The following is a 26,226-nucleotide window of genomic DNA, read 5'->3' as shown; positions in this document are numbered from 1 at the left end:
GTAATAAAAATACATTCACCCTCGTAATTATATTGTAGCCAGTCTATATTTCACATACAGTGCCTGTTTTATGCAATGCGCCATATAGGTTCATCAAAAATAGGTGAGGTGAGTATTTTTATTAGCTTCTCAGACACTACTGAATCACATTTCAAATGTCTGAACGTCTGAATGCTGAAGTTACAAGAATTGTCTATAGTGGTTGTGAACAGCCTGGGTGGCCACCTGGTGGAGATCTGCACTTACTGAGTGCACTTTTACAGTTGTGTTTAGGTATCAGAATGATGGACACAGTTAGAGGAATTAGATACAAACAACACAATTCAACACATTCTCACTTCGACTTCGTCACATATCAACATTTGGTCATGGACTTTCCACGTCCATGTATGATGTGCAAGGTACCTTGGGTCTGTTGATTGTTGATGTTCTGGGACGCCGTGTTAACTTCTGCCTGTTACTTGCATTGTCTTCTTTCAAAATACACTTCAGTTTTCACAGGAAATTTAACGTTTCTTTCAAAATAAGTGTACTATGTCAGTACAACGCCACGAATTGATGTTTTTTTTCCTTTAACAACAAACGCACATGGTTAGGTTGAGCCAGTTTGGCACGTGGTTGGGTTTAGGAAAAAAGAACAGGGTTTGGCTTTACAATACTGGAAGATTCACCCACAGAGAATCTTAATATGAAAGCAGACAAAGTCTTGTGCTTCCTTTTCAGAGCGCGTCATCATCAGCTCATGCACTCATAAGGTATTTTAGATGTTCTGAGGGTTAAGTAGTAAAAGCAGTATGTGCAGCTCATCTTCCTGTCTTTCAGTGTAGGTTACTGAGTACTGACTGACTACTACTCACTGTCTGTGATGATGGACCAGTGGAAACTCTGGCTTGTTCTTCTTCTGCCACTGTGTGTGTGTTTTGACCATGAAGGTACTGTACAGGAGCTTTTTTTATCATTTATAAAAGAGTTTTAAAGAGTTTATCCCACAATCTATATTCTACTTATTCAAGTGTGGTCAGAAATGAATAATGTGACTCATCATGTTTTAGTCAGTCATCACACATAATAGAAAAAGTATAACCAACACACACAATATGTGAGAGAAAGCTTATATTCTTAGCAATTTAAACTATTGTAAAACTTAGTAGCCCAGGCTATTATTTGCTTAAATCACTGAAATCACAAGGGCGTCTATTTGGGACAGGCCTTTAATTTCTTTCACACAAAACTGTTGCTCAGCAAAAATGGCAAATACATTCAAATTATTTATTTAAACCTGTATGAATATTACTTGTTTAAAAATTAGGCTTCAGATAATATTTCAATAATGAATCATTTGATCTAGCTCCAACAGACAGCGCATCAGAGAGAGAGTTACGGCGCTGGAGGTTTACAGCACTTGGCATACCGACACAACACCACTTTATCCCGTGAAAACATTAGTCACAACTTGGATTAATTTTTATGAAAAACCCTTTTGATTCTTTTGATCTGAGGACCCTTGCAGACTAAAGGAATATGAATAATTTACAGGGTAATCCAGGAATGGACCCATGATTTCAGGTAGCTAACATCTGGAGAACTATCATTTATTTATCAAAATGTGGAGCCACACCGGGCTGGTGAAAGGGGCTGGGTGTTTGATTGAGAGTAGGCTTTAAATTGAAGTTTTATAGTGCCTTCCACATTAAAAAAAAAAAAAAATCACTTAAATGAACACACGTAGAAAGAGACACAAAAAGACAACAAAGAGATGCTAAGGAGCTGCAAAGAGACAGAAAATAATTACAAAAAGGGGCAAAACAACCCCAAAGAGACACAAAACAGCCAGAAAAAAGATACAAAATTACCCCAAAAAACACAAATGACTTTACAGAGAAACAGAACAACCTCAAAGAGACACAAAACAGCTGAACATGACACATAATTACCCCAAAGAGAGACAAATCATTCAAAAAAGATACAAAATTACCTAAAAAAAAACCACACAAAATGACTTCATAGAGAAGTAGAAAAACCTCAGAGACACAAAGCGACCTAACAAAACATAAAATGACCTAAAAGAGAAACAAAATGACTACAAAGAGACACACAGGTAAAAAAAAGACGAGGTAACATCACAAAGTGTGTGTGTCTTGCTCCTGTGTTAAAGAGATGATGGGACCTTTTACATGTCTCTGCTCAGGGAGCCATTGTGTCATAATCCACCCATCCACATGTATGGCTTGTTTTTGTCACAACACACTTGAATTCGTAGCTGTTTTAAAGGTCGACCTCCACAGTTCCACACAGTAAGATAGATAAGGAAGTATAAGTGAGCAATAAATCATATACAGGATGTAAATAAAACATAAGCCATTCAAAATGTCTTCCCTATTGTTTGCAGTGACTCGTGTGAGAACCACTGTGAGAGAAGAACCATATGTTGCTCCACTCTGCAGCACTGACTCACTGCGTAAGGACTCGGTGATACTCTGTAGGATCAGCAAAGAAATGAAAAGGGGAGAAGACTGCACTATGGCATATCGACAGGGAAAAGACTTACAGTCGGATTGTGACTCCAGGTACACTGTTATAACAGTGAATCAGACTGTATATCTCCACCTGGCCAGTTTAACAGCAGTGGATAGTGGGAACTACACCTGTCGGTGTCCATTTCCTGATGGGAAAGATACTCTCTTTCTCCATATGACTGTGGAAGGTAAATTTATTTTCTTGCTTTTCTGTTTGAAACTTTGTGCATTGCTGTCAGTGTGAAGTTATTATGATATATTAACTTTGTTCATACATACTCACTTTAAGGCTCTAAAATATTCTGTCTCACCGTCACTGGAAGGTAAATGTGTTTTATTGGTTTTATGTTTATCAAGTGGTTTTGAATAATACCTTTTTTGTTTGTTCTTAAGAACCCAGCAGTTCTTCGAGGATACTGCGCACAACTACCATTTTGATTGGCTGTGCATTTATCATTGGGACTGGACTTATCCTTGGACATAAGCTGAGAAAAAAATATTTCAGGTGAAAATTTCTTTCCGATGGAGTTATAATTATGGTGGCCCTGAGGGTCAAAACACAGTGACATTTCACAAAACACAGCAACATATCAGAAAACACAACATTCAACAAAATATGACAACATTTAAGACAACACAGTGACATTTCACAAAACATGACATTTTACAAATCACGACATTCACAAACTACTACAAAATTTAACCAAACACAACAACATTTAACAAAACAACATTTCACAAAACACTGTCACAAAACAGCATTTCACAAAACATGACATTTCACTAAACAGCTACATTTCACAAAACACTAACATTTAACAAAACACATTTCAGAATTCAGAACATGAAAAAAACAACATTTCACAAAACGCAATGATATTTCACAAAACATGACATTCTACAAATCGTGACATTTACAAAACGCAATATTTCACAAAACACTTCAACATTTAAGAAAACACATTTCACAAAACACAACATTTCACACATTACATTATTTAAGAAAACCCAACATTTCACAAAACATGACATTTCACAAAAAAACAACATTTAACGAAACAACAGTTAAACAAAACAACATTTCACAAAACACTTCAACATTTAACAAAACATGACATTTCACAGATCATGACATTTACAAAACTATAACATTTAACAAAACACAGCAACGTTTCACAAAACATGACATTTCACAAAATAAAACAATGTTGCAGTGTTTTGTGAAATGTCTTTTTGCATAATGTCAGTGTGTTGTGAAATGTCATTGTGTTTTGAACCTTAGGGCCACCGTAGAGATAAACCTTGTAAACCCATGCTGTTTATATTCTGAATGAATACTTAGTTAAATGTAGTTAAATTATATCTTTATTTTTTCAGCATATTTTTGTCAGAGGTTAGTTTTTTATTTTCATGTTGCATTTCTAACTCTGACATCTTTTCTTATCTACAGAGACGACACAAGGTCAGGAGCATCTGGGTTTCCTACCCGTGCAACCCCCTTCTCATTGGTGAGCCATGTATTCTAATGTATGAAGTAGCTATTTAAATATGTGTATTCATGTATTAGTATATATATGCTTTCACATTCAAAGTGTTCAGCAGAGGCCTTTTTATTGTATTTTAAAAAACAGTTAACATGTAAACAGGAAACAATGAGAGAGACACGAAACAAATGACCATGACAGATATTGAACATTGCGCTCACAGTGCACAGTATGTTGTGCTTCTAAACCACTGGTCCACCACAATGCCTCTCGGGTGATGTAAAGTGGAGTGTTATGTAACGAACTGAGCAACAAGAGCGAGCCTTTTGTACATTCTGTGGCCGTTAATTTAAATAACAGATAGGCAGTTGGAGGAAGAATGCAGACCCCTTGCTGATGTAAAACTATTAACACCATACTGTGCAAATACTGTTCTGCTCTTAAAGTATCAAAAGTAAAAGTATTCAATGCAGACAAATGTCTCCTGTGACTGTTACACAGAATTATATCAATACATTGTTATTCATGCTTTCATGTAAAAGCATGGTTTTACTGTTGCCGTTGGTCGAGGAGAAACTTAATTATTTTGCATAGAGCTGCAATCATATAAATAAAACGGGCATGTCAATTTACTTTTATGGCTGTAACTAATTATTTCCGTTTAAGTTGTAAACATGAAACGTTTTTTGCATTTTTGCATGACAAACAACTCAAACAATTAACGGAATAGTTGCCGTAAATTTTCTGAATGAATTAATCAGCTAATAATTGAATTATTTCTGCTCTGAGTGTATATATTGTTAAGTACAATGATTTAGTTTATAATAAAACATCACATTTTATGAGTTCCTCGTATGTTTTTATGCAAAAATCTCAAATTATAAAGTAACTAAAGCTGTCAATTAAATGTAGAGCTGTAAGCAATATTAGTATAGTACTTAAGGAAATGTACTTAGTTACATTCCACCACTGCAGATTTGTAATCAAGTTCAAGTTTATGGTCATGTACTTTAAAAAGCACACTGTACATTCAAATACAATGAAATGCATCTGCCCTGGCTCTCCTAGCATCAAAACTATATATAAATAAGATTAAAAAAAACAACAGGGTGAAACATTAGGTGAGGAGCAGTGTCAGTTGTACATGTTCAGGGACAGTGTGTCAATTTATGCTTATTACGTGCATTGTTCTTTTCAAAATAAATGTAACTCCACGTCACGTCACATACGCTTACAGCATAGTATGCCACACATACTGGCACACATGACTATGTTGTTATTTTGATAACCGTCTATAACTAATGGTTTATTTTGCCCGATTGTGAGGTATCATTAATCCCAAGTCTCAGCTAAGCGGGGCAACTGCATGAATCCCTGCTTATTTTTTTTGGCATGCTGAGTTTGGGCTGATGCTCGGCCAGGTCCTTTTTGACAGGGCCAAATGATGGCAGTGTCAACAGCCGGAATTGGGCAAGTTTAGTTTGCCTGATTCTGAGGGATCATTCAATCCTAGTCTCAGCTGAGTCGGGCAACTGGATGTGGCCCAACTTATTTCTCCTGGTGTCCCAAGTTTGGGCCAATGCTGGGCCAGGTTATTTTGGCTACTTGGGCTGATTTAAGACAGACATAAAAAAAAAAAAACCTCCCATAAAATGTCCAACCTTAAATGGTCATTAAAGTCCACTGTAAGAAAATATACAGAATTTTGAAGATTTAACTTTGTCTGACTTTTAAAACATGGCGCAATGAGATTTTAATGTTTCCACAGAACCAAGATGACCCAGATGAGTCCTACACGAGCCTTCAGCAGCCAGCAGGTGACCTCTACCAAACTGTCTTCTCAGTGCACCAACAACATGACAAGTGGGATGAGCAGGAAATAGATGAAAGAGAAACTCATCAAAACATCTATCAAAACGTTTGACCAAAAACCAAGATAGCATGGATGTTTAACTGAATGTATAATATGTTGACATTTTTGAGAGTATTATCCTACAATTACATCCTTGTTTTAAACAAACCAAAAACTCATTCCTGAAATGTGTTGATTGGAAGGACCATAGTTTGACTTTTGTTATTAAAGACACAGACGAATGATGAGTTAACTTGTATGTAAATGCTGCATCACATCGTGTTTTACATTGCAATCCTCTGTGCCCTGAAATCTTTAAAAAAAAAAAGACCTCCGGCACGGAAAGCGCAATGGAACAGTCATTCATGTCAGAATTCCAAGTCAGAGACTCGACAAAGATCACAGCAGCATCATGGCAGTGGACACAATCAACCGAGCAGTGAGACATTTTTTACATTATTTTTATGTCGTAGTGTTATTCTTCACAGACAGAGCCGTGGACACTGACAGTCCTGTATTACTATGTTCTTCATTTTCTGTAACCAGTGTAGCATGCTAGCATGGAGGAATTAGCAAGCTAGCTAGCTAACTAGCCATCCATCCATCTGTGTCGGGGGTAATGAGGAAATACAGTGATTGCCGGACAGAGCAGTGAGTGACAACAACCCCACCCACATTTAGGAGTGCTGTTTGTGGTGGAAACGCTCTACGGTCTAGGTACCATTTCTGGAGGGTTACTTTTGGTTCCAAAGTACCATACTGAAAGTGTTTGGTGGAAACGGGGCTGAAGTGTACTGTTCTTCATTTTAACATACATGTACATTAATTTGTGTCCTCGTTTCAAATTAAAGGCCTTTTAGATTCTCATACATGGTCCAGCCATTTACTAGATTTTGACCTAGTCTTGTTTATTCTAATAATTATCCATACGTGTATCAATGTTATGACTTGGTGGAATTTAAAAATAAAACTGCTCATTGGGGAGTTATTTTTGTTCTGTTGGCTACACAGTTAAAATATTGTATTGTAAATGTATTACTCATTCTTCTAGTTTTGGCTGATCAATGGTCTGGCTCTCTAACTGAGGGTTCACGAATCTTTACTTTCAATAATGTAGCTGCAAACATACCATGAACGCACCATAAGAGCTAGAGTGAAACCAAACCAAAAGAAACTACTACAGTTCTTCATCAGTATAACAAACTTTAGGTACACTGGGCTAACAGCAGTGTAGCATTTTGCTAGCACACACATGCTCACGTAAACTCTGAGAAAACTATAAATAGAATCATAAAGCAACACAATATCAAACACAATATGAAATAAAATGTGCTAAACCTTTACTCTTGTGAAGATACATTTACGCTGTACACAACATTTGTTCGGTTTCTCTCCTATTACCAGCAGCAAGCCCTTTCATAATAAAAGCACCCGCCCTTACAATCTAACTTCCACAATAAAAGCAAATTATATGACTATACTTGAGCATGGTCAAGGTCATTTACAATAGCTGTTAGCAGTTAGTGGCTAACTCGATGAAGAAGCGCAGTGGTTGAAAATATCTGCATGGTCCAGGAGCTCCTTACCGTCCGAGCAGAGGATGAGATCAGCTGCCATAAAACAGGGACAGTAAATGATCGTTATTGCCTTTTCTGCCATTGTTATTGTTTATGAGGTACTGCTGTTGCCTATGTGTTATGTCACACTAGAGGCTGACACTGTTGTGTTATATGTCACGCTTCTTTTGATTCCGCGATGCTGGGATGCAGTCTGTAATCTCACAGTGGAGTGGGATGATGCCGCCATCATTTGGTTCTGTGTCAAAATGCAAAGGAGGCATAAAGAGGGGACTTCTTGAGGCCCTACAATGCCATCTCTGTGGGTTAGAGTTATGGTGGAATACCATGTGGTATGCTATGATATGTGATACTTGCTGAATGCTCAAACTGGCCTATGTTTCTGAACACTTTTCACCAACACAATCTTACACAGAGGAAATAGGTGGCTTTTAGAGCTGCTTCAGAATTTGCTAAGAAAAGAAACAATAACTGTCACAACTAATCATCAGAAACCTCAGCAAAGGTAAAGTGACTCTCTATGTGCTTCATAATGCCATGGTTGGTGTGATACAAACAGTATAGCGTCATAACTTCCAAGTAAAAGCAGTCCTGTCTTGCACTTCCTTTTTGGGACACCACACCATCAGCTCATGCGCTTTTAGGCTATTTTAAGTATAATAGTCTGTTTGCCTTCCTCCCTTCAGTATAGTTTACCAGCAGCGACACTGTCACCCAGCCCTTTTTACCATTATGGATCAATTCTGCTTTGTTCTGCTTTTTCCGCTGTGTTTGTGTCTTGGCCCTGGAGGTACTGTATCTTTTTATTACATAAAGTTTATGCATGTTTACAGTTTGTTAGAATAATGAGTAGTCTGTAATAATATTCCTAACTTTTAATTTTTTTGCAGTGACTCATGTAAAAACCATAAGGAGAGGACCAGACGTCACTCCAATATGCTCAACGCTGAGTCCCATCATATTTATTATTTGTAGCATCAGAACAGGGGAGAAACAGTGTCGCCTGACATATAATGATCAAAGAGGCTTTGTGAACGACTGTGACTCCAGGCTCACACTTACGACAAAGAATCAGACTGTGTTTCTCCACCTGACCAGTTTAACACCAGTGGATAGTGGGAACTACAGCTGTGAGTGTGTACACTATGGTGGGGTATCTAATCTCCATCTCAGTATCACTGTGGAAGGTAAATGTTTTATTTATTTTCTTGCTTTTGTGACTCACACTTTTCGTATTTCTCTCCTACTTTTGCTGTGAATATTTTAACATTATTATTAACATGAAATTAGACTGGTTTCAAGGTAAAGAAAAGCATAGGATAGTAATGTTTTCAAGTATTTTGGGATATTTTAAGTCTGTTTAGCTGACGTAAAATACAGGGCTTATTATCCAGGTGAGACAGTGTGGTGCAAGTATAAAATAAAGGTCATATGGAAAATATGTTTTGTAATGTAATATGACATTATACTGCAAACCAAAACGAATATAATCATAATATTTCTTCACAAATAGAATCAAAACCTGTGCCATTTTTCTGACAAAGGTTTCTTTCTTTACAATATTTCAGACGACACCAGCAGTTCAACACGCATGTTGATCTTAAGTGTTCTTATCGGCGTAACTACAGTCATCACTATAACTGGAGTTATCTTCGGGTTTATATGCAGAAGAATACGTCATGGGTGTGAAAATACTGTAATATTTAGATGATTTCTGGTGTGTTTGTATGTGTATGTGTGTGTGTCTGACTCAAATAATTCTTCTTATTTAAAGACGCTGTTCAAGATCAGCCATATCTGGAGTATCTGTAGGTGACATTCCTATCTCTTTTGTGAGTAATGTATTCTTATATTCTATAGTGTAAAAGTTCAGAGCATTAATATAGCACCAAACAACTGTCCCGAGCAGATAATGGAGTCACGCCCGCTTATTGAAATGGAATCTGAGCTTCTCTGTGGTTTGTTGTTGTCTGGCTACGCATGCATGTTAGCACATGTGCATATCCTACTGGCTAGCTCATCGCCGCCACTTTGCGCTGTGCACATACAGCAGTTACCACTGATATCAGGACAACATTGTCGCTTAACCGTAGGGCCCACCCTCCAGTCCCCCCCAGTTAACAACATTAGCTCTTTCAGCGCAGTCGCTGTTGTTGGCGCTGTTTATGGAGCTAGCACTGTTAGCTGCCAGCACAAGTGGGACCAAGTCATGACTGACAAGACCTGAGTCAAGTCCCAAGGCCCAAACTTTGAGTTTCGAGTCCTAAACAAGTCATAAGCCCCATTTCCACCAAAAACTTTAGGTATAGTACCTGTAGAGTCCCTTCAGACATGGTACCTAGACCCTAATTCCCTTTGAGTTGCAATGCAGGCTGTACTTTTAAATGTGGATGGGGGTGTTGTGACTCACTGCTTCAGCCAGCTTTCACTGTATTTCCTCCTCATTGGTGACACAGAGGAAGTCTGCAGCCGGTTTATCGTCCACAGGGGTTTGCACGCTGATATTTTTAGAACAAAATAAAACAGGCTGCAGTGAGAGTCTATCTTGTTGGGATATTTATAAGTAGCAAGTTTATGCATTTAGTCCTTCTCAGTGAAGCAGTGTTGAGTGTTACTAGAGCAGTATAGCTGCTGCAAGAGACAGCAAAACATCCTTTTATTTTATAGTTTCTAATATATGTAGACTTGCCACAGTATGAACAGTGGTTACATAAAGGATTCAAAACCAGCCACAGCTCAGCCCTGAGCAGAGTGACTGTCTGCTACTGACCAATCAACAGACTGCAGTGTTCACAGCTCCACCTTTTAGTACCAGATCTGTGTGCTAGGTACCCAAACAGAGGGGGGACCAAAAATGGGGACAGTTCTCTTGGTACCACCCACAACTTCTCACAGTGGAAACAGAAAAAACGTGTAATGAACTAAAATGAACTGCTTCTTCACCAAATGTAATGCCATTTTAACAACATAAGTATAATAATTTTACAAAAAAAAATAACATGAGTGCTTTTAAAAAAAATCTACTTATGTCAAAACAAGGTTTTTAGAATTTGTTAGGTCTTTTTTGCCCCACATGTTTTGCATATTGTAATCCTAGGTTTAATTAGTTTGTTTGTCTTTTGACCATTCCATTCTTTTGTACATAAAAAATTCTTTGGTATATTTTTTTCCACTTGGCGCTCGGTAACCTAACGTTAGGTTTTCATAGTTCTTTCCTGCAACTCAATCAAATGCTTTTGAATTTGGTACAAACTAAGTCGATAATTTAGGGAATTTAGTGTCGACTTGCTGCAAATGGGTTAGGCCCAATCCCAATACCCCCCCTTGTCCACTACCCCTCAGCCCTTGGCCCTACCCCTAGCCCTTGCCCACTACCCCTAGCCCCCACGAGGGGTAGCGGTTGAAATCTTTCCCTAGGAATTGGGACACCACTCACTACGTCACTGCATCGGTTACATTCACGCATACGTAACTATTTTAAACAGGAAGCCGTGAGCCATCTACATTTCCAACCGGCATCTACAATGGAGTCTCCAGTTGAGTGCATCCTACCGATAGCATTTGTTGTATTCATCATGCTTTGTTTGATGAACGACAGACAACAAAATGTATGTACGACAGGGGACTTGGGACGGGCCCTTAACATCAGCTGATTGAGGAAATTCAGATTCAGATTTTTTTTATTGTCATTGTACAGACATACAATGGAATTCAGGTGCACTCAATGACCGGGCTCATATATAAACATAAGTAAGAAATTGTAAGAAAAATAAATAAAAATGCCCCCATCCCACTCACGTTCTACACAATTGTAGATACCATACACTCATTGCCAAAGTATGCTGTTAAAATGGGATTTGAAAAAGTGCTCATGCATATTATAATGAATTATTCAGTGGAACACTTTTTAAATCACATAATTTTAATCTTTGGGCTTGGGGGAAGGTATCAAGTACTTTCAAGTCAAAAGGCTTAAATCCGAATGAAGACATGAGTCACTGCTGTTGAAGTCCAAGTCGAGTTGCAAGTCTTTTTTTTATTTTTTTCAAGTCTAAAGTCATCAAATTTGTGACTCAAGTCCAAGTCATGTGCCTCGAGTCCACACCTCTGGCTGCTAGCTGCTGGCTCAGCCACCTCCATGTTGAGATCCGTGACCAGACAACTCATACGCTCTGAACATTGCATAGAGCCCCTTTAATAGTTCTACATGCTTTAAGTATTTTTCACATCTAAGAATGTCTATAAATGTTTATATTTGATATTTCAGTTATATATTTGAGTATCAGTGAGGAAACATTTAAAGGGTTTCAGTAAATGTAGTGACTCAGGAGAGACATAATTCAACCTTTAGACTTTAAAAACACAATGCACCCACATTTGTATTTTTCATAGGATGGAGATGACCCTGATGACCCCTACACAAGCCTCCAGCAACCAATGAGTGATGTTTACCACACTATCTCAAATGCTATCTGCCTGGATAACCAGGAAGTAGATGGAAGAGAGACTGATCCAAGTTGTGAAATCTATGAAAACATTTAACCAAACATCCAGAGAGCATGACTGTATAATGTGTATGTTGACATATTTGACTTGTTGAGACAAAGTTATCCTACAGTTCAACGATATCTCTTGTTTTATTCATGTAGATGTTAAAAAAGTGATGAACATATGATGGATTTTTGGTAAAGACGCCAAAAATCAGGACTTAACTTGAGAGTAAAGTTCCTTGTTCCTCTAGTAACAGGCTGAAAAGCTGTGTTTTGCCGCCCTCTGTTTGAATGTTTCAAACCTGATTTTCTGGGTGTGTTGATTTATTTAAAACTGACCCTGTGTTTTGGGGCACTGTGTAACTGTTCTTTAACACACTTAACATGTTTTAAGGTATCACCAAAGTTAAGGCCTTTCTCATAGGCACAATAATGTAAAAATAACACCCTTAAAACTTTACAAGTGAAGGAGTTTGTGCCTTTTAGCTGCAATTTACAGCGTTGATTATTTCTGATTAAATATTAGAATCACAAGATAAAATTCAGTCATTGCAACTGTATAGCTGCTAACTGAGGATTAAATATCCTGAAAGTTTGTGATGCTTAGAGTCACATGAAGGAGGTTACAGTTGTTTCTTCACTTGAACAGAGATGTGTGTTGTCACTTACGATGGTGTCGAGTCCTAACAGTGCTGTATGACGATGACACACTGGTTTCCTTGTGAAAGAGGCAAAGACGTGGATTGCAACGTGCTGCTGAGACCCCACAGCTTTCTATTCACAGCTCAAGCTCTAAATATGTGATGACCACAGAAGCATCTTGTATGACATATAACTCACTATCAGTACAGATTGTACCAGCACAGGCAATACTTCATGTTTGGGTTGGACTCATGGTGGATCCAGTTCAAACTGTGGACAATGAGATATCTTATTGTAAACACATATATCACTGCATTGAGAAGTGTTTTTGAAGGTGAAAGTGTCTGAATATGAAAGCAGAAGTTCCTGCAGCAGCACTTCCTTTCTAGGACAGTCCACACCAGCTCATACCTCTGAGAGAGTGTGAGGTTTAGGTAGCCTGACAGTAGTGTATCAAGGTGTGTCTGTCCTCCTTCAGTCAGTACAGAAAAGAGTTCACTGCCAGCAACTATTGCTTCTTGACCAGCATGGCAAAATGGAAACTGTGCTTTGTTCTGCTCCTGTCACTGATAGTGTGTTTTGACAGTGAAGGTAATGTACAGAAGTTGTTTTCTTTATATTTCTGTCTTTGGTTCAAAGAGGACAACTAAACATTTTCTGTAATTTTCTACTAGAATTAAAAATGTGGTTTCATATTCACAGAATACAAAAATACAGCAGCAGCTAATCAGACTGTATTATTTTCAGTGACTCTTGTGAAAATCATCAGCAGAGAACCAGATGTGACTCCAATATGCACCAATGCAACACTTAGTCCCATCATACTTATAGTGTGTAAGATCAGTACAGTGATGAGCAGTGGAGAAGAGTGTGTCCTGTCTTATCAATATGCCGAAGGCTTTGAGCACGGATGTGACTCCAGGTTCACACTTGTGACAAAGAATCAGACTGTGTTTCTCCATCTGATCAATCTAACACCAGTGGATAGTGGGGACTACAGCTGTGAGTGTATACAGTACAGGCCAAAAGTTTGGACACACCTTCTCATTCAATGCGTTTTCTTTATTTTCATGACTATTTACATTGTAGATTCTCACTGAAGGCGTCAAAACTATGAATGAACACATGTGGAGTTATGTACTTAACAAAAAAAAGGTGAAATAACTGAAAACATGTTTTATATTCTAGTTTCTTTAAAATAGCCACCCTTTGCTCTGATTACTGCTTTGCACACTCTTGGCATTCTCTCGATGAGCTTCAAGAGGTAGTCACCTGAAATGGTTTCCACTTCACAGGTGTGCCTTATCAGGGTTAATTAGTGGAATTTCTTGCTTTATCAATGGGGTTGGGACCATCAGTTGTGTTGTGCAGAAGTCAGGTTAATACACAGCCGACAGCCCTATTGGACAACTGTTAAAATTCATATTATGGCAAGAACCAATCAGCTAACTAAAGAAAAACGAGTGGCCATCATTACTTTAAGAAATGAAGGTCAGTCAGTCCAGAAAATTGCAAAAACTTTAAATGTGTCCCCAAGTGGAGTCGCAAAAACCATCAAGCGCTACAACGAAACTGGCACACATGAGGACCGACCCAGGAAAGGAAGACCAAGAGTCACCTCTGCTTCTGAGGATAAGTTCATCCGAGTCACCAGCCTCAGAAATCGCAAGTTAACAGCAGCTCAGATCAGAGACCAGATGAATGCCACACAGAGTTCTAGCAGCAGACCCATCTCTAGAACAACTGTTAAGAGGAGACTGCGCCAATCAGGCCTTCATGGTCAAATAGCTGCTAGGAAACCACTGCTAAGGAGAGGCAACAAGCAGAAGAGATTTGTTTGGGCCAAGAAACACAAGGAATGGACATTAGACCAGTGGAAATCTGTGCTTTGGTCTGATGAGTCCAAATTTGAGATCTTTGGTTCCAATTGCTGTGTCTTTGTGAGACGCAGAAAAGGTGAACGGATGGATTCCACATGCCTGGTTCCCACTGTGAAGCATGGAGGAGGAGGTGTGATGGTGTGGGGGTGTTTTGCTGGTGACACTGTTGGGGATTTATTCAAAATTGAAGGCACACTGAACCAGCATGGCTACCACAGCATCCTGCAACGACATGCCATCCCATCCGGTTTGCGTTTAGTTGGACGATCATTTATTTTTCAACAGGACAATGACCCCAAACACACCTCCAGGCTGTGTAAGGGCTATTTGACCAAGAAGGAGAGTGATGGAGTGCTGCGGCAGATGACCTGGCCTCCACAGTCACCGGACCTGAACCCAATCGAGATGGTTTGGGGTGAGCTGGACCGCAGAGTGAAGGCAAAGGGGCCAACAAGTGCTAAACACCTCTGGGAACTCCTTCAAGACTGTTGGAAAACCATTTCAGGTGACTACCTCTTGAAGCTCATGGAGAGAATGCCAAGAGTGTGCAAAGCAGTAATCAGAGCAAAGGGTGGCTATTTTGAAGAAACTAGAATATAAAACATGTTTTCAGTTATTTCACCTTTTTTTGTTAAGTACATAACTCCACGTGTTCATTCATAGTTTTGATGCCTTCAGTGAGAATCTACAATGTAAATAGTCATGAAAATAAAGAAAACGCATTGAATGAGAAGGTGTGTCCAAACTTTTGGCCTGTACTGTACCTCATGGTGGAATACATATTGTCCATCTGAATATCACTGTGGAAGGTAAATAAATATTTTTTGCTTTTAGGATTCAAACTAAATGCATTTCTCTCCTACTTTAGCTGTGAATATTTCAACATTATTATCATTAACATGAAATTAGTCCTCTTTCAATGTCAAGAAGAGCATAGGATAGTAATGTCTTTAAGTATTTTGGGATATTTTAAGTCTGTTGGGTGTCCATCTTGATATTCATAGCTGCTGTCTATAGATGTAAAATGCAGAGTTATAATCCAGGTGAAACATTGTCGTGCAAAGATAAAATATGAAAATGTAATTAAATACATATCACATTATATTGTGACCAGAAGGAATACAATCATTATGTTTCTTTACAAACAGGACCAATACCTGCACCATTTTTCTTACAAAGATTTCTGTCTTTACAATGTTCAGAGGACGAAGACACCAGCAGTTATACACGCATACTGATCCCAAATGTTCTGATTGGTCTAACTGCAGTTCTCATTATAACTGGAGTTATCTTTGGGTCTATCTGCAGAGGAATATGTCATGGGTGAGAGAAGACTGTTCAGTTCAGATGATATCTATTGTGTGTGCACGTGTATTTTGTGTTTCACTAGATCTGATAACTCTTTTTATTTAAAGATGCTGTTCAAGATCAGCCACATCTGGATTACCTGAAACTCCCGGCTCTTTGGTGAGTAATGTATTTTGATATTCTGTACCTTTAAACTCAGGAATAGAATTATACATACATACATAGCTTTTCCATTGTTCAACATAATGTAGTTTAAAACCATGATGCATTGTGATTTATATTTTTGTTTTTGTAAAGGATGGAGATGACCCCTACACAAGCCTCCAGCAGCCAGCGAGTGATCTCTACCAAACTATCTCAGATTCAGCAAACAGCACTGCCTGCCTGCATAACTACGAAATAGATGGAGGAGAGACTGATTCAAGTTGTGACATCTATGAAAACATTTCAAGTAACGAATCAACATAACATAATCAACAGCATCAGGACTGTGACTTGTGTTTGCACTTGCTAGGAACTTATATGCTGTGTCATTACCAAAATCTTTCTTCAAAATACGAGCTCAGTATTACATGTGTTATCTATCACATGGGGCAGGTATTTTCCAATAATCTCAACACCTCCAAATCTTTGAAGTTGTTGTTGGGTGTGGCTACTTTGTTCAGAAGTATACTCTGTATAAAAGTGCTGCAGTGGCTGGTAACACAGGAAATACAATAAAGTATGTAAAATATAACCCTCTCCTGTAGGACTGTTTAAACACACACACACCTTGTTTTGACTTGAGGCCTTTCTGATGGTCACGATAATATCAAAATGGCACCTTTAAAACTACGGACAGAATCACTGTGGCGCTGCACTATTAGATTTATAGTTAAACATGGTGGTCCAACCTATCTGATGTTTCTGCTGAGAAGGACTCACCTTTGGTTAGGTGTGTTTCCTGGAGCTTCGCATTGCTGTGCTGTCGGTCGTAGTAGCCGATGTGTTTCAGACTGGAGGTTTGAAGACATGTTTTTTGCAGTGGAAAGAGTTTTAGTCGGACTACCTGCAGTAACAGTGTTCTTGTCATCTTTCCTCCTGACAAAATCAAAGTGATGGGAATATTTCCAGCCACTAAGGTTGCTGCTTTGTGACGTGCCTGCGCAGCGCAACTACAAAAATGAGTCTGCAGATATGATTGTTGTATTTCAAGTCAGTAGTGGGGTGATAACAAAAGTAATGTTGTGATGTGTTGTTCGGTTTTTCAGGTAACTGTAATTATTTGTTACTGGAAAAAGCACTATCAATGCTGAAGAGCACATAGACGTTTTAGAGCAACATACGCTCCCATCCAGACAACATATCTTTCAAGGAAGGCCTTGCATATTTCAGCAAGACAATGCTAAACCACATCATAACAGTATGGCTGCGCAATAGAAGGGTCTGGGTGCTGAACTGGCCCGTCTGCAGTCCAGACCTTTCACCAATAGAAAACATTTGGCACATCATAAAATGAAATATCTGGCAAAGAAGACCCAGGATCGTTGAGCAGCTAGAATCCTACATCAGACAAGAATGGGACAACATTCCTCACCCCAAACTCCAGCAACTGGTCTCCTCACTTCCCAGACATTTACAGACTGCTCTACCTGGAAGTTACTGTCACAAACATTGTGATTTGGTCTATAGATCATTTAATTGCTTTTTTTCTTGCTCAGACAACAGCACTGGTTCCTGTTTACTTCCTGTCAGCTACCACAGACTATAAACGATATATCATTTCCTTGCATTACGCAGTCACACAGGAAATACACTTGAACCAATTTAGAAAATTTGTGTCGTCAAGTTTGAAACGGTTGAAACAAAGAGAAGTGATTAATTAGGATAATTTCAAAATAAAATTCAGCCATTGCAACTGTGAGCTGCAATTGAAGATTCAAGACCACAGTTAGTTTCTTCACTTGAACTGGGTTGACTGTCTGGCATAAGGTGAGATATGTTTTTGTCACTTATACCACTGCTGTATGACTAACTGGTTTCCTTTTTAAAGCGCAGAGGAACATGAATTGCAGCGAGCTGTTGAGACCCTGCAGCTTTCTATTCACAGCTCAAGCTCAGCCTTTTACATATGTGATGACCACAGAGGCACACATGTCAGTTTCAGCATCTTGTATGATGTACGACTCTCAATAACCAGACAAAGTCTAAGACCAGTGCAGGCAATACTTCATGTTAGGGTTGGACTCTAGGTTGATCCAGTTCAAACTGTGGCTGTACACCTGATGTTTGATGATATGACATCTTCTTGTGGACACATTAAACATCGACATGAGAAGTTTTTGAAGGTAAAGTGTCTGAATATGAAAGCAGAAGTTCCTGCAGCAGCACTTCCTTTCTAGGACAGTCCACACCAGCTCGTACCTCTGAGAGAGTGTGAGGTTTAGGTAGCCTGACAGCAGTGGATAGAGGTGTGTCTGTCCTCCTTCAGTCAGTACAGGAAAGCATTTACTGCCGGCAGCTGTTGCTTCTTCACCAGCATGGTAAAATGGAAACTCTGCTTTGTTCTGCTCCTGCCACTGATGGTGTGTTTTGACAGTGAAGGTAATGTACACATAATGGAAAATTTATGCAAGTTAATTTTCTCTATTCTTCCTGTCTTCGGTTTAAAGAGGATGACTGAACCTTTTCTGAATTTTTCAGTGAATTAAAAATGTGATGTAATGTTTACAAATTGCTGAAATACAGCAGCAGCTAATCAGACTGTATTATTTTCAGTGACTCTTGTGAAAACCATCAGCAGAGAACCAGATGTGACTCCAATATGCACCAATGCAACACTTAGTCCCATCATACTTATAGTGTGTAAGATCAGTACAGTGATGAGCAGTGGAGAAGAGTGTGTCCTGTCTTATCGATATGCCGAAGGCTTTGAGCACGGATGTGACTCCAGGTTCACACTTGTGACAAAGAATCAGACTGTGTTTCTCCAGCTCACTGGTTTAACACCAGTGGATAGTGGGAACTACAGCTGTGAGTGTACACATCATGGTGGAATAAATATTGTCCATCTGAATATCACTGTGGAAGGTAAACACAATTTCTTTATTGTTCCTCATGGCTGAATTTAAGCTGGTTATTTTTCACCCTGCTCAACCCAGAAAAAAAATGTTGGCATTGTACGTTTCTGCAAACCACAGATGAGTTACACACCAGTATGTACATTACTATGTTGTGCATTCGTTTGATTTTTTTTCTTTATGTTTCAACAATGCTGTGGTTTGATTTCGAATCAAAAATGACTTGATCATGTTTGGGCATTAAAAAAATTAAGGCTGGAGATGTCTCTGTTTTAAAAACTTTTCATTGCACTATCCTGGTAGGAAATGCACATATGTCTTGGTTAAAAAACTATGGCTTTTTGTAGCACTATCCTAGCTGTAAATGCAGCGATGTCTTGGTAAAATCAAGTGCTTTTTGTGGCATTGTTCAGGCTGGAAATGCAGCGATGTCTTGGTAAAAAACAGTAGATTTTGTGGCATGATACGAGCAGGAAATGCAGCGGTTTTGCCAAAAACAGCCACTTTTTGTGGCACTGTTCCAGCAGTAAATGCAGCAATGTCTTGGTAAAAACAACCTCTTTTTGTGGCAGTATCCCAGCAGTAAAGGAAGTGATGTCTTGGTAAAAACAACTGCTTTTTGTGGCACTATTCTGGCTGGAAATGCAGCGATGTCTTGGTAAAAAACAGTATATTTTGTGGCATGATACGAGCAGGAAATGCAACAGTAAATGCAGCGATGTCTTGGTAAAAACAACCACTTTTTGTGGCACTGTTCCAGCAGTAAATGCAGCAGTGTCTTGGTAAACACAATCGTTCTTTGTGGCACTATTCGGGCTGGAAATGCAGCAATGTCTTGTTAAAAAACAGTCAGTTTTGTGGTATGATATGAGCAGGAAATGCAGCAGTAAATGCAGCAATGTCTTCATAAAAACAACCGTTCTTTGTGGCACTATTCTGGCAGGAAATGTACAGATGACTTGGTAAAAAAAACAACCACTTTTTGTGGCAGTATCCCAGCAGGAAATGCAGTGATGTCTTGGTAAAAACAGCCGTTCTTTGTGGCACTAAACTAGCAGGAATTACACAGATGCCTTGGTAAAAAAACAGTCACTTTTTGTGGCATCTGAGCAGGAAATGCAGCGGGAAACACAGCAATGTCTCAGTAAAAAAAACCAATTGCTTTTTGTGGCACTATCCTGGCAGTAAATGCAGCAGCGTCAAAACATTTGGTGGCTAAAAAGAGCGGCTGGAAGCACAGTGAAGACTTGCTAAAAAAACTTTCAGTCTGTTTGTTGGTCTGAAACGGTGGTCTGCAGCTCTGCAGGCGTCTCAGGCGTCATGCTATCTACTATCTCCTCCACCTACCGATGACAAAGTCAGCTCATGTATAAAACGTGCATGTAACATATCCGTGGTTTGCAGAGACGTACATTTTCTTCTGGTGGGCTGCCCTGCTACTACTGTATTATGTTAAGATGGTAGTGCAATGCCTGTATTTATATATAGTTTAAAGGTTAATCAAGGCATAGAGTAAATGGGCCTTAAAGTTTATTTACTAATAGAGCAAATGTCTGTGTCATTTGTTTGTGATGTTTTAGAGGATGAAGACTCCAGCATCTTTCCAAAAAAGCAGGTTATAGAAGCCTTGACTGGTGCTGCTATAATCATTCTTCTAACTGCAGTTATCTTTGGGTTGCTCTACAGAGGAATACGTCAGGGGTGAGAGACTACTGCAATCACGTATATGAAGATCTTGACATTCCGTTTCATATGAACTAATGAAGGACGACATCGCCTTTCATTTCCTGTTCTATCTATAAAAATAGAGAATACACTTTAAGATTCATTTTTAATGTATTGTTGTTTGACCCAACAGAAGCCAGCCAGAGCCACCAAGCAGTCATCACAACATGGTAATGTACAGAAAAATATATTTTGTTTATGCCGCTCATTTGACTTTAATCATCGTTTGAAATGCATGTTTTTCAGCAGGAGCCAGAAGACATTGAGCCGTACAGCACCTTCGTACAGCGAGAGGGTGGACTTTATTCAGTGGTCGGACTGCATGTGTGTGACACTGACACTATTAATTCAAACATGGTTACCACACAGGACACACATGCAGGGAATTTTTTACAGAGCTCCAATCATACCGTCTATGCCAAGTGAAATGGAACCTGTTGTCCACAAGATGGCAGTGTTTTGCTTTCTGTTGACTTGTATTTCACTTCATCGTATTTCTTGTATGTGAGTTGAATGTCTAAATTTGAGCGTGTTAAAGCACACATTATATTATACTGTAATACTGATCACAATAAACAAATTACAAATAAAATTTTTAAATAATAATGCTTTATGTCTTCAATTGTGGCCCGAATGTCTGAGTTGGTCTCAACAATAGTACACAGCCAAATTAACGGCCCAGTCAACAGAAAAACATGTTGGCATCAAACGTTTCTGTAAACCACAAAAACATTACATTTGCACATTTCATACATAAGACACTGTTTGACCAACAAATAACAAAAAAATGGTTGTGATTTACCGCTTAAGCCAAGATATGATCTTCTCCTAACCATAACCAAGTGTTTGTTTTTCCTGAACCTAACCACACATTAACCACAGTGTTGCTGAAATGTTAAGTTTCAACATATCAGCTGCATAATCACATGCAAATATAGTATACACATGATTTGCAGAAATGTACAATGCAGACATTTTCTCTGGTGATTGGGTCGCAATTCGACTCGGTTTAATAATGATAATAGAAAAAGACAGAATTGACTGAAGAACAAACAGAAGAGCCAAATGGGACAGTGATAGAGTGCAATGTGTCTGTATTTCCTTTGTTCCAAAGAATAAGGAGGATCTTCTTCAATTTCACTTTAGAGACACTTGAATTCTTTGCTTCTATTGTTTTTCTTTTTGGTGTTCCCCTGGTAGCATTCCTTCTTATTGACAGAGGAAGTACGCCAGGGTCACAAGCAACTGGTTAACATTTTCTGGTTACTGTTGTCACAAATCAGAGTTTGAGCCAGGCTGATTGCAGTACAATACAACAGATTCTCTCAGCACTGTTAGGGGAGATTTAAGGGAAATGAAACAGCTCTCCTGACTGCAACAGCACATTCAGCATCTATGATTGACATATTGAGTCTGATAAGCAAAAGAAGGCAGAGCAATAATGCCCTGTAGCTTAAATTAAGTGCATTCAACATTTTCCAAAACACATAGCTTGATTACGCCAGCAAGGATTCAATCAGCAAAGTGACATTCACTTTCCAAATGACTGTGCATGACTAATAAATAAACTGATGGAGGTGGGAAACATCCGCTTTTGTAGCTTACACTCAGTATCATTATCACACAGCAAGATTTTTGATGTACAATTTCAAGGTATTTGTACATGACTTTCCCCACTTTATAATTTTGTTGTACTACATTTCAGACAGAAATATTGTACTGTGTTTTTTACTCAACTACACTTTTCTGACAGATTTTACACATACCAAACTACCCAACAGTATTTAAAATAGTTAAAATTAGCACCACCGTGAACAGCTACATCATTAAAATGGTGCCTCAATGGTATTTTTTAAAATAACCGCATAATATGATGTATGATACTGCAATATGTGGGGTAATCTAATTAATATTTGTACTTTTTATTCTTTATTGTACATTTTTGCTGCTATTACTTCTAAAGTATGCAAAAATGTGTGTTCTACTGCTGCTTTTACTCTATGAATACTCTTTGCTACTGCTTCTCTGAAGGGATGTCCTACATTTAAAGGACCACAAAACATTTACAGCCTTATCTTATGGTGTTTGTCTGTATGTTATTGCAAAAAAACCAGAAGTCTCTATTAACAATATGCTTGCTAAGTTGAGGTAGCTAAGGGTGAGGTAGTTTGTGGCTAGGTGGTTGAGCAGGATGTAGTAACATGCTAATTATTTGACTATGTCATCAGCTGACTGGAGTTTTACATTAGTTATGTGGCAACCTCACGTGCTTATCTTAGGGGTGTTCCCCAGGGTTCAGTCCTTGGTCCAATTGTGTTTGCTCTGTTCCTGTTTCCTCTTGAGTAGATGAGACATTTTACTGTCACAGCTACGCCCGATGATATCCAACTATACTTTTCGTTTTAACCTCAAAATCTAGCACAGTTGTTGTTAATTGCCTCAATACTTTTAAAAGACCTGGAACCCCTTCAAAGGCCACTCAAGGCCCACCTGTTGCCTTTGCATGATTTCTGTTTTATGCTGTTTGAATCTTTATAAGTTATGTTGGTTGCCTTATTTCTTTTTATGAAGCCCTTTGTGATGTTGTGCTCTAGAGCGTGGCCCCGGGGCACATTTTCCTGACCGAATGCGACCCAAGTACGACAGTTATAACCGAGCCCGGCGCGAACCCGACAGACTTTCTGATTTTTAAGTCCGAACCCAACCAGAGCCTGACGCAGTTACCTGACATAGTTATTGTTATGTAGAGTGTGTAAATGACTATCAAAAGGCTGCTGTTACGCACAGTCAAACACGTTGCACGCACAGCAGCGCAGCAAAGCACACGCACTCAATTGGAGCAGACTCAATAGACACACGCTGTGGCCTAACCTTTTACCCAATGTCACACACTACACTCACTCAGTACACAAATATAATTGAATTAGTCTTACCACTTTCCTGATGGCAAGTTTTGTCTAGCGTCCTCCATTTGCATTAGTTCAGTCTGAATATTTACCGCCTCCTGCCTGAAATGTAACTATTGGCCTGTGTTGCATTCAGGCGTTGTCACATAAATAACAAATTTTAGCACTTGATTAGGCCACAGCACAACACAGCAGCATGTCAAGTGGGCTGAACCAGAGCAAAATTTCTGATTTGTTATTTGGGACACGCCGTCGAGGGGTCCCGTTGGGCTCGGGTTGGGTATCCACACTCTGTTGTGCTATATGAATAAAGTTACCTAGTGTGGTAGCTAGCATGGTGTTAGTTGTTGATGTTAGCCAGTGATGCTGTAGACCAGGGGTCAGCAACCTTTACTATCAAAGGAGCCATTTTTGGCTAAAAAGATGTTAAAAAAATCTGCCTGGAGCCACAATACGTATTTGTGCCTTATAGTTACGGCAACACAGCCTATTTAATCTATATGTGGCTGAAGTAGTCGAACTCGTTATTAGTCTCCGCTCAGTCTAAAATGTCACACAACTAGTCATGTTGGCATGTGGAGAAGCAGATCCATCTCATTCCCTGATCCATTAATTTTTGTTTACAACTGTCTCAACGTCTCTCGGCCACCTCTTAAAGATTTTTGTTCAAGCCTGATTTTTCTGCATTTTTCTTGATTTTTCTTGATGAAACTATTCTGTTAAACCTATTCCTAATAGGTCTAAATGAGCATCCATTACTGTATTCCACAACAAAGTAGCTACTCTGCAGTGGACTGTTAATGAATATTTGGAACTTAAACTTTGCAGCGTTAGTGATGAAAGCTAACAAATCTGTCCACTTGCTATGAAATTCTCTATTTTCCTCTGAAATGTTTTCTTTTTTGGATTTGGAATTAATACCTGGCCTCATTTTGGAGACTCAAGCTTAACCATTGCTATTGAGATACAGCAAATTTTAGGAGAAGGCGCCAGGCCGTAGACGTATGAGGCACATAGCTGACGAGATGTTAAAACGTTTAGTTTATCCAGTATCGAGGATTCACATTTATACAGCCGGAAAATGTAAGAATCACTTTAGTGCTACGACAATGATAAATGAAATTAAAATGTTAAAAAATAACTATTATTCAATTCCATTTCTTTTTTGTCAAAGCCTCAGACTCACGCAAGACTTATTGGAATCCTATTTTCTTTGGCAAGACGAGTCAAGGACATAACTCGTTTAAAATTTGTCATACCACAGGGTTGCTAACTTGAAGAACCAGATGAACAATCATGTAGGGCCAGCCAGTGTGGGTTAGCCTTAGCAGATAGGAGGTAGATTTAAGGCCAGGTCAGGCTGCTCTTTGCTAGGGTGAGAGGAGGATTCAAAGGCAGTTCAGAAGTACCTTAACAACATATTATCTTCATTTACCATGAATACTGGGCTTGCCATAGAAATGCTCACCCAACTTTTGCACATTTCATTGTGTTAAATACTTGATAGAATGTCCCAAAATTCTTTCTTACATACAAAACCGCACTCTGAAATTAATCTTACATTTATTTACTACTGATCAGCAGGCTGTGAGTATCTGCAGCTGCTGCACGTAGATAAGTTTCAAATAAAGAGAAGTGGAACCAAAATAATAACAGAAGCTTTCTGGTTAAATCTAGATCACAAGGCAGGCGCTTTAATATTGTCACGTTACTGTTGGTTGGTGAACCACAAGCCGCAAGCTGTGCTTTCCTGGTATAGAATTACAGGTGTCAGCATGTCAGGTAGCACAGGTAATTTCCAGATGTAGTTCATAGTTGGGTTTGGGTTTTTTGAGTTTCCAAAATAAAACCGGCTGCTAGAGAGGAGCCCTAAATATCCAGGACACCTTGTAACTGCTGCATCATACTGCGTATTACCGGATGAAGTCCATCTGTAACCCACCTTTATGTATAATCAACCCTTGAGCTTTGCTGCTATGGAGATTTGTAGTCTTAATGGCTTTTAATGGTTTTATAGCCTCAGTAAATGTCATATTGAAAATGAATGATTGATGATTGAGGCCAGTTCAATATTGAAAGAGGAAAGTACTGTATATCAATCACTGTAAGGCATTTTGTCCATCGTCTTGTAAACATGATGTTTCCCAGGCTGTGACATGAAGTAAACCCTTCAAAGAGCAGTTAGGTTCTTTCCAGGACCATACTTAAGAGGAATTATCCTTCCGTGACTTCCCCTGAATGTTATTTTGTAAACAAGATTACACAAGAGATATAAACCTCATGTGCTGTTGTAACCTGTGCAGCAAACCTTCAGAGGCACAGGGTAGAATTATAGTATGGGGAATAGTGGGACTAATGGGACCCTTCAAAAAGTGTAGAGTGAGAAGTCCGGTTTTGTTTGTAGTTTTTTAATTTCCAAATAATAAATACCAAAAGTTAATTAGGATTGGTTGAGACTGAACTTTGTATAAAAAATAGTTGAAGCTCTCTGAGGCCCCTCTGACCCCTTAAAGGTGCAAAATGGTTTAGTCCACCCCTGTACCCCTCTCTAAACACAAGCAGAGCTGAGTCAAGCTCGTTATGTTGCTGGACCACCAACATACACCATCATGTCTATCACCAAGGGAAATCCAGGTTCCAAAAAAGACGAGAAAGAAACAAAAGCGGAAAAAATAAAAACTGACTTTGTAAAAACAAAAACAAAAATCAAAAGGTGCGTGAGAGAGACAAGGGCAGGGGGCCCTCAGAGACTGCTTGTGCATTGGGCCCAGAATGTGGTGCTACGCC

General features: G+C 38.9%; 2 protein-coding genes and 1 long non-coding RNA gene across 6 annotated transcripts; all 3 read left to right on the top strand.

The window, feature by feature from the left end:
* Nucleotides 1-795: 795 nt before the first annotated feature.
* On the top strand, nucleotides 796-6,836 carry LOC144461906 (uncharacterized). Its single transcript, XM_078165811.1, has 5 exons — nucleotides 796-932; nucleotides 2,390-2,704; nucleotides 2,910-3,021; nucleotides 3,967-4,024; nucleotides 5,769-6,836. The coding sequence occupies exons 1-5, from the start codon at nucleotides 866-868 to the stop codon at nucleotides 5,922-5,924; spliced, it is 708 nt and encodes a 235-aa protein (XP_078021937.1). The 5' UTR covers nucleotides 796-865; the 3' UTR covers nucleotides 5,925-6,836.
* A 1,793-nt stretch (nucleotides 6,837-8,629) lies between these two features.
* LOC144461911 (uncharacterized) lies at nucleotides 8,630-16,133 on the top strand. Of its 3 annotated transcripts, none has more exons than XR_013490494.1 (6): nucleotides 8,630-9,112; nucleotides 9,204-9,261; nucleotides 11,822-13,152; nucleotides 15,644-15,764; nucleotides 15,857-15,908; nucleotides 16,047-16,133. It is a non-coding gene; the product is annotated as an uncharacterized LOC144461911 (long non-coding RNA). The 3 variants fall into 3 exon arrangements; XR_013490495.1 differs by having other exon boundaries at nucleotides 8,633-9,112; nucleotides 11,822-12,003; XR_013490493.1 differs by lacking the exons at nucleotides 8,630-9,112; nucleotides 9,204-9,261; nucleotides 11,822-13,152 and having other exon boundaries at nucleotides 15,160-15,764.
* Nucleotides 16,134-17,726: 1,593 nt separating this feature from the next.
* LOC117254822 (uncharacterized) lies at nucleotides 17,727-21,130 on the top strand. Of its 2 annotated transcripts, none has more exons than XM_033623244.2 (5): nucleotides 17,727-18,332; nucleotides 18,507-18,818; nucleotides 20,389-20,509; nucleotides 20,667-20,703; nucleotides 20,780-21,130. In XM_033623244.2, exons 1-5 carry the CDS (start codon nucleotides 18,269-18,271, stop codon nucleotides 20,957-20,959), a joined length of 714 nt encoding a protein of 237 aa, XP_033479135.1. In that variant the 5' UTR covers nucleotides 17,727-18,268; the 3' UTR covers nucleotides 20,960-21,130. The 2 variants fall into 2 exon arrangements, with proteins under 2 accessions (XP_033479135.1, XP_033479136.1); XM_033623245.2 differs by having other exon boundaries at nucleotides 17,728-18,332; nucleotides 20,783-21,129.
* Nucleotides 21,131-26,226: the final 5,096 nt, after the last annotated feature.

This window comes from Epinephelus lanceolatus, chromosome 24 (genome assembly GCF_041903045.1).
Source record: "Epinephelus lanceolatus isolate andai-2023 chromosome 24, ASM4190304v1, whole genome shotgun sequence".
Classification (NCBI taxonomy): Eukaryota; Metazoa; Chordata; class Actinopteri; order Perciformes; family Serranidae; genus Epinephelus; species Epinephelus lanceolatus.
Note: the sequence above shows the minus strand (reverse complement) of the source record. Positions and strands in the feature narration are given on the sequence as shown.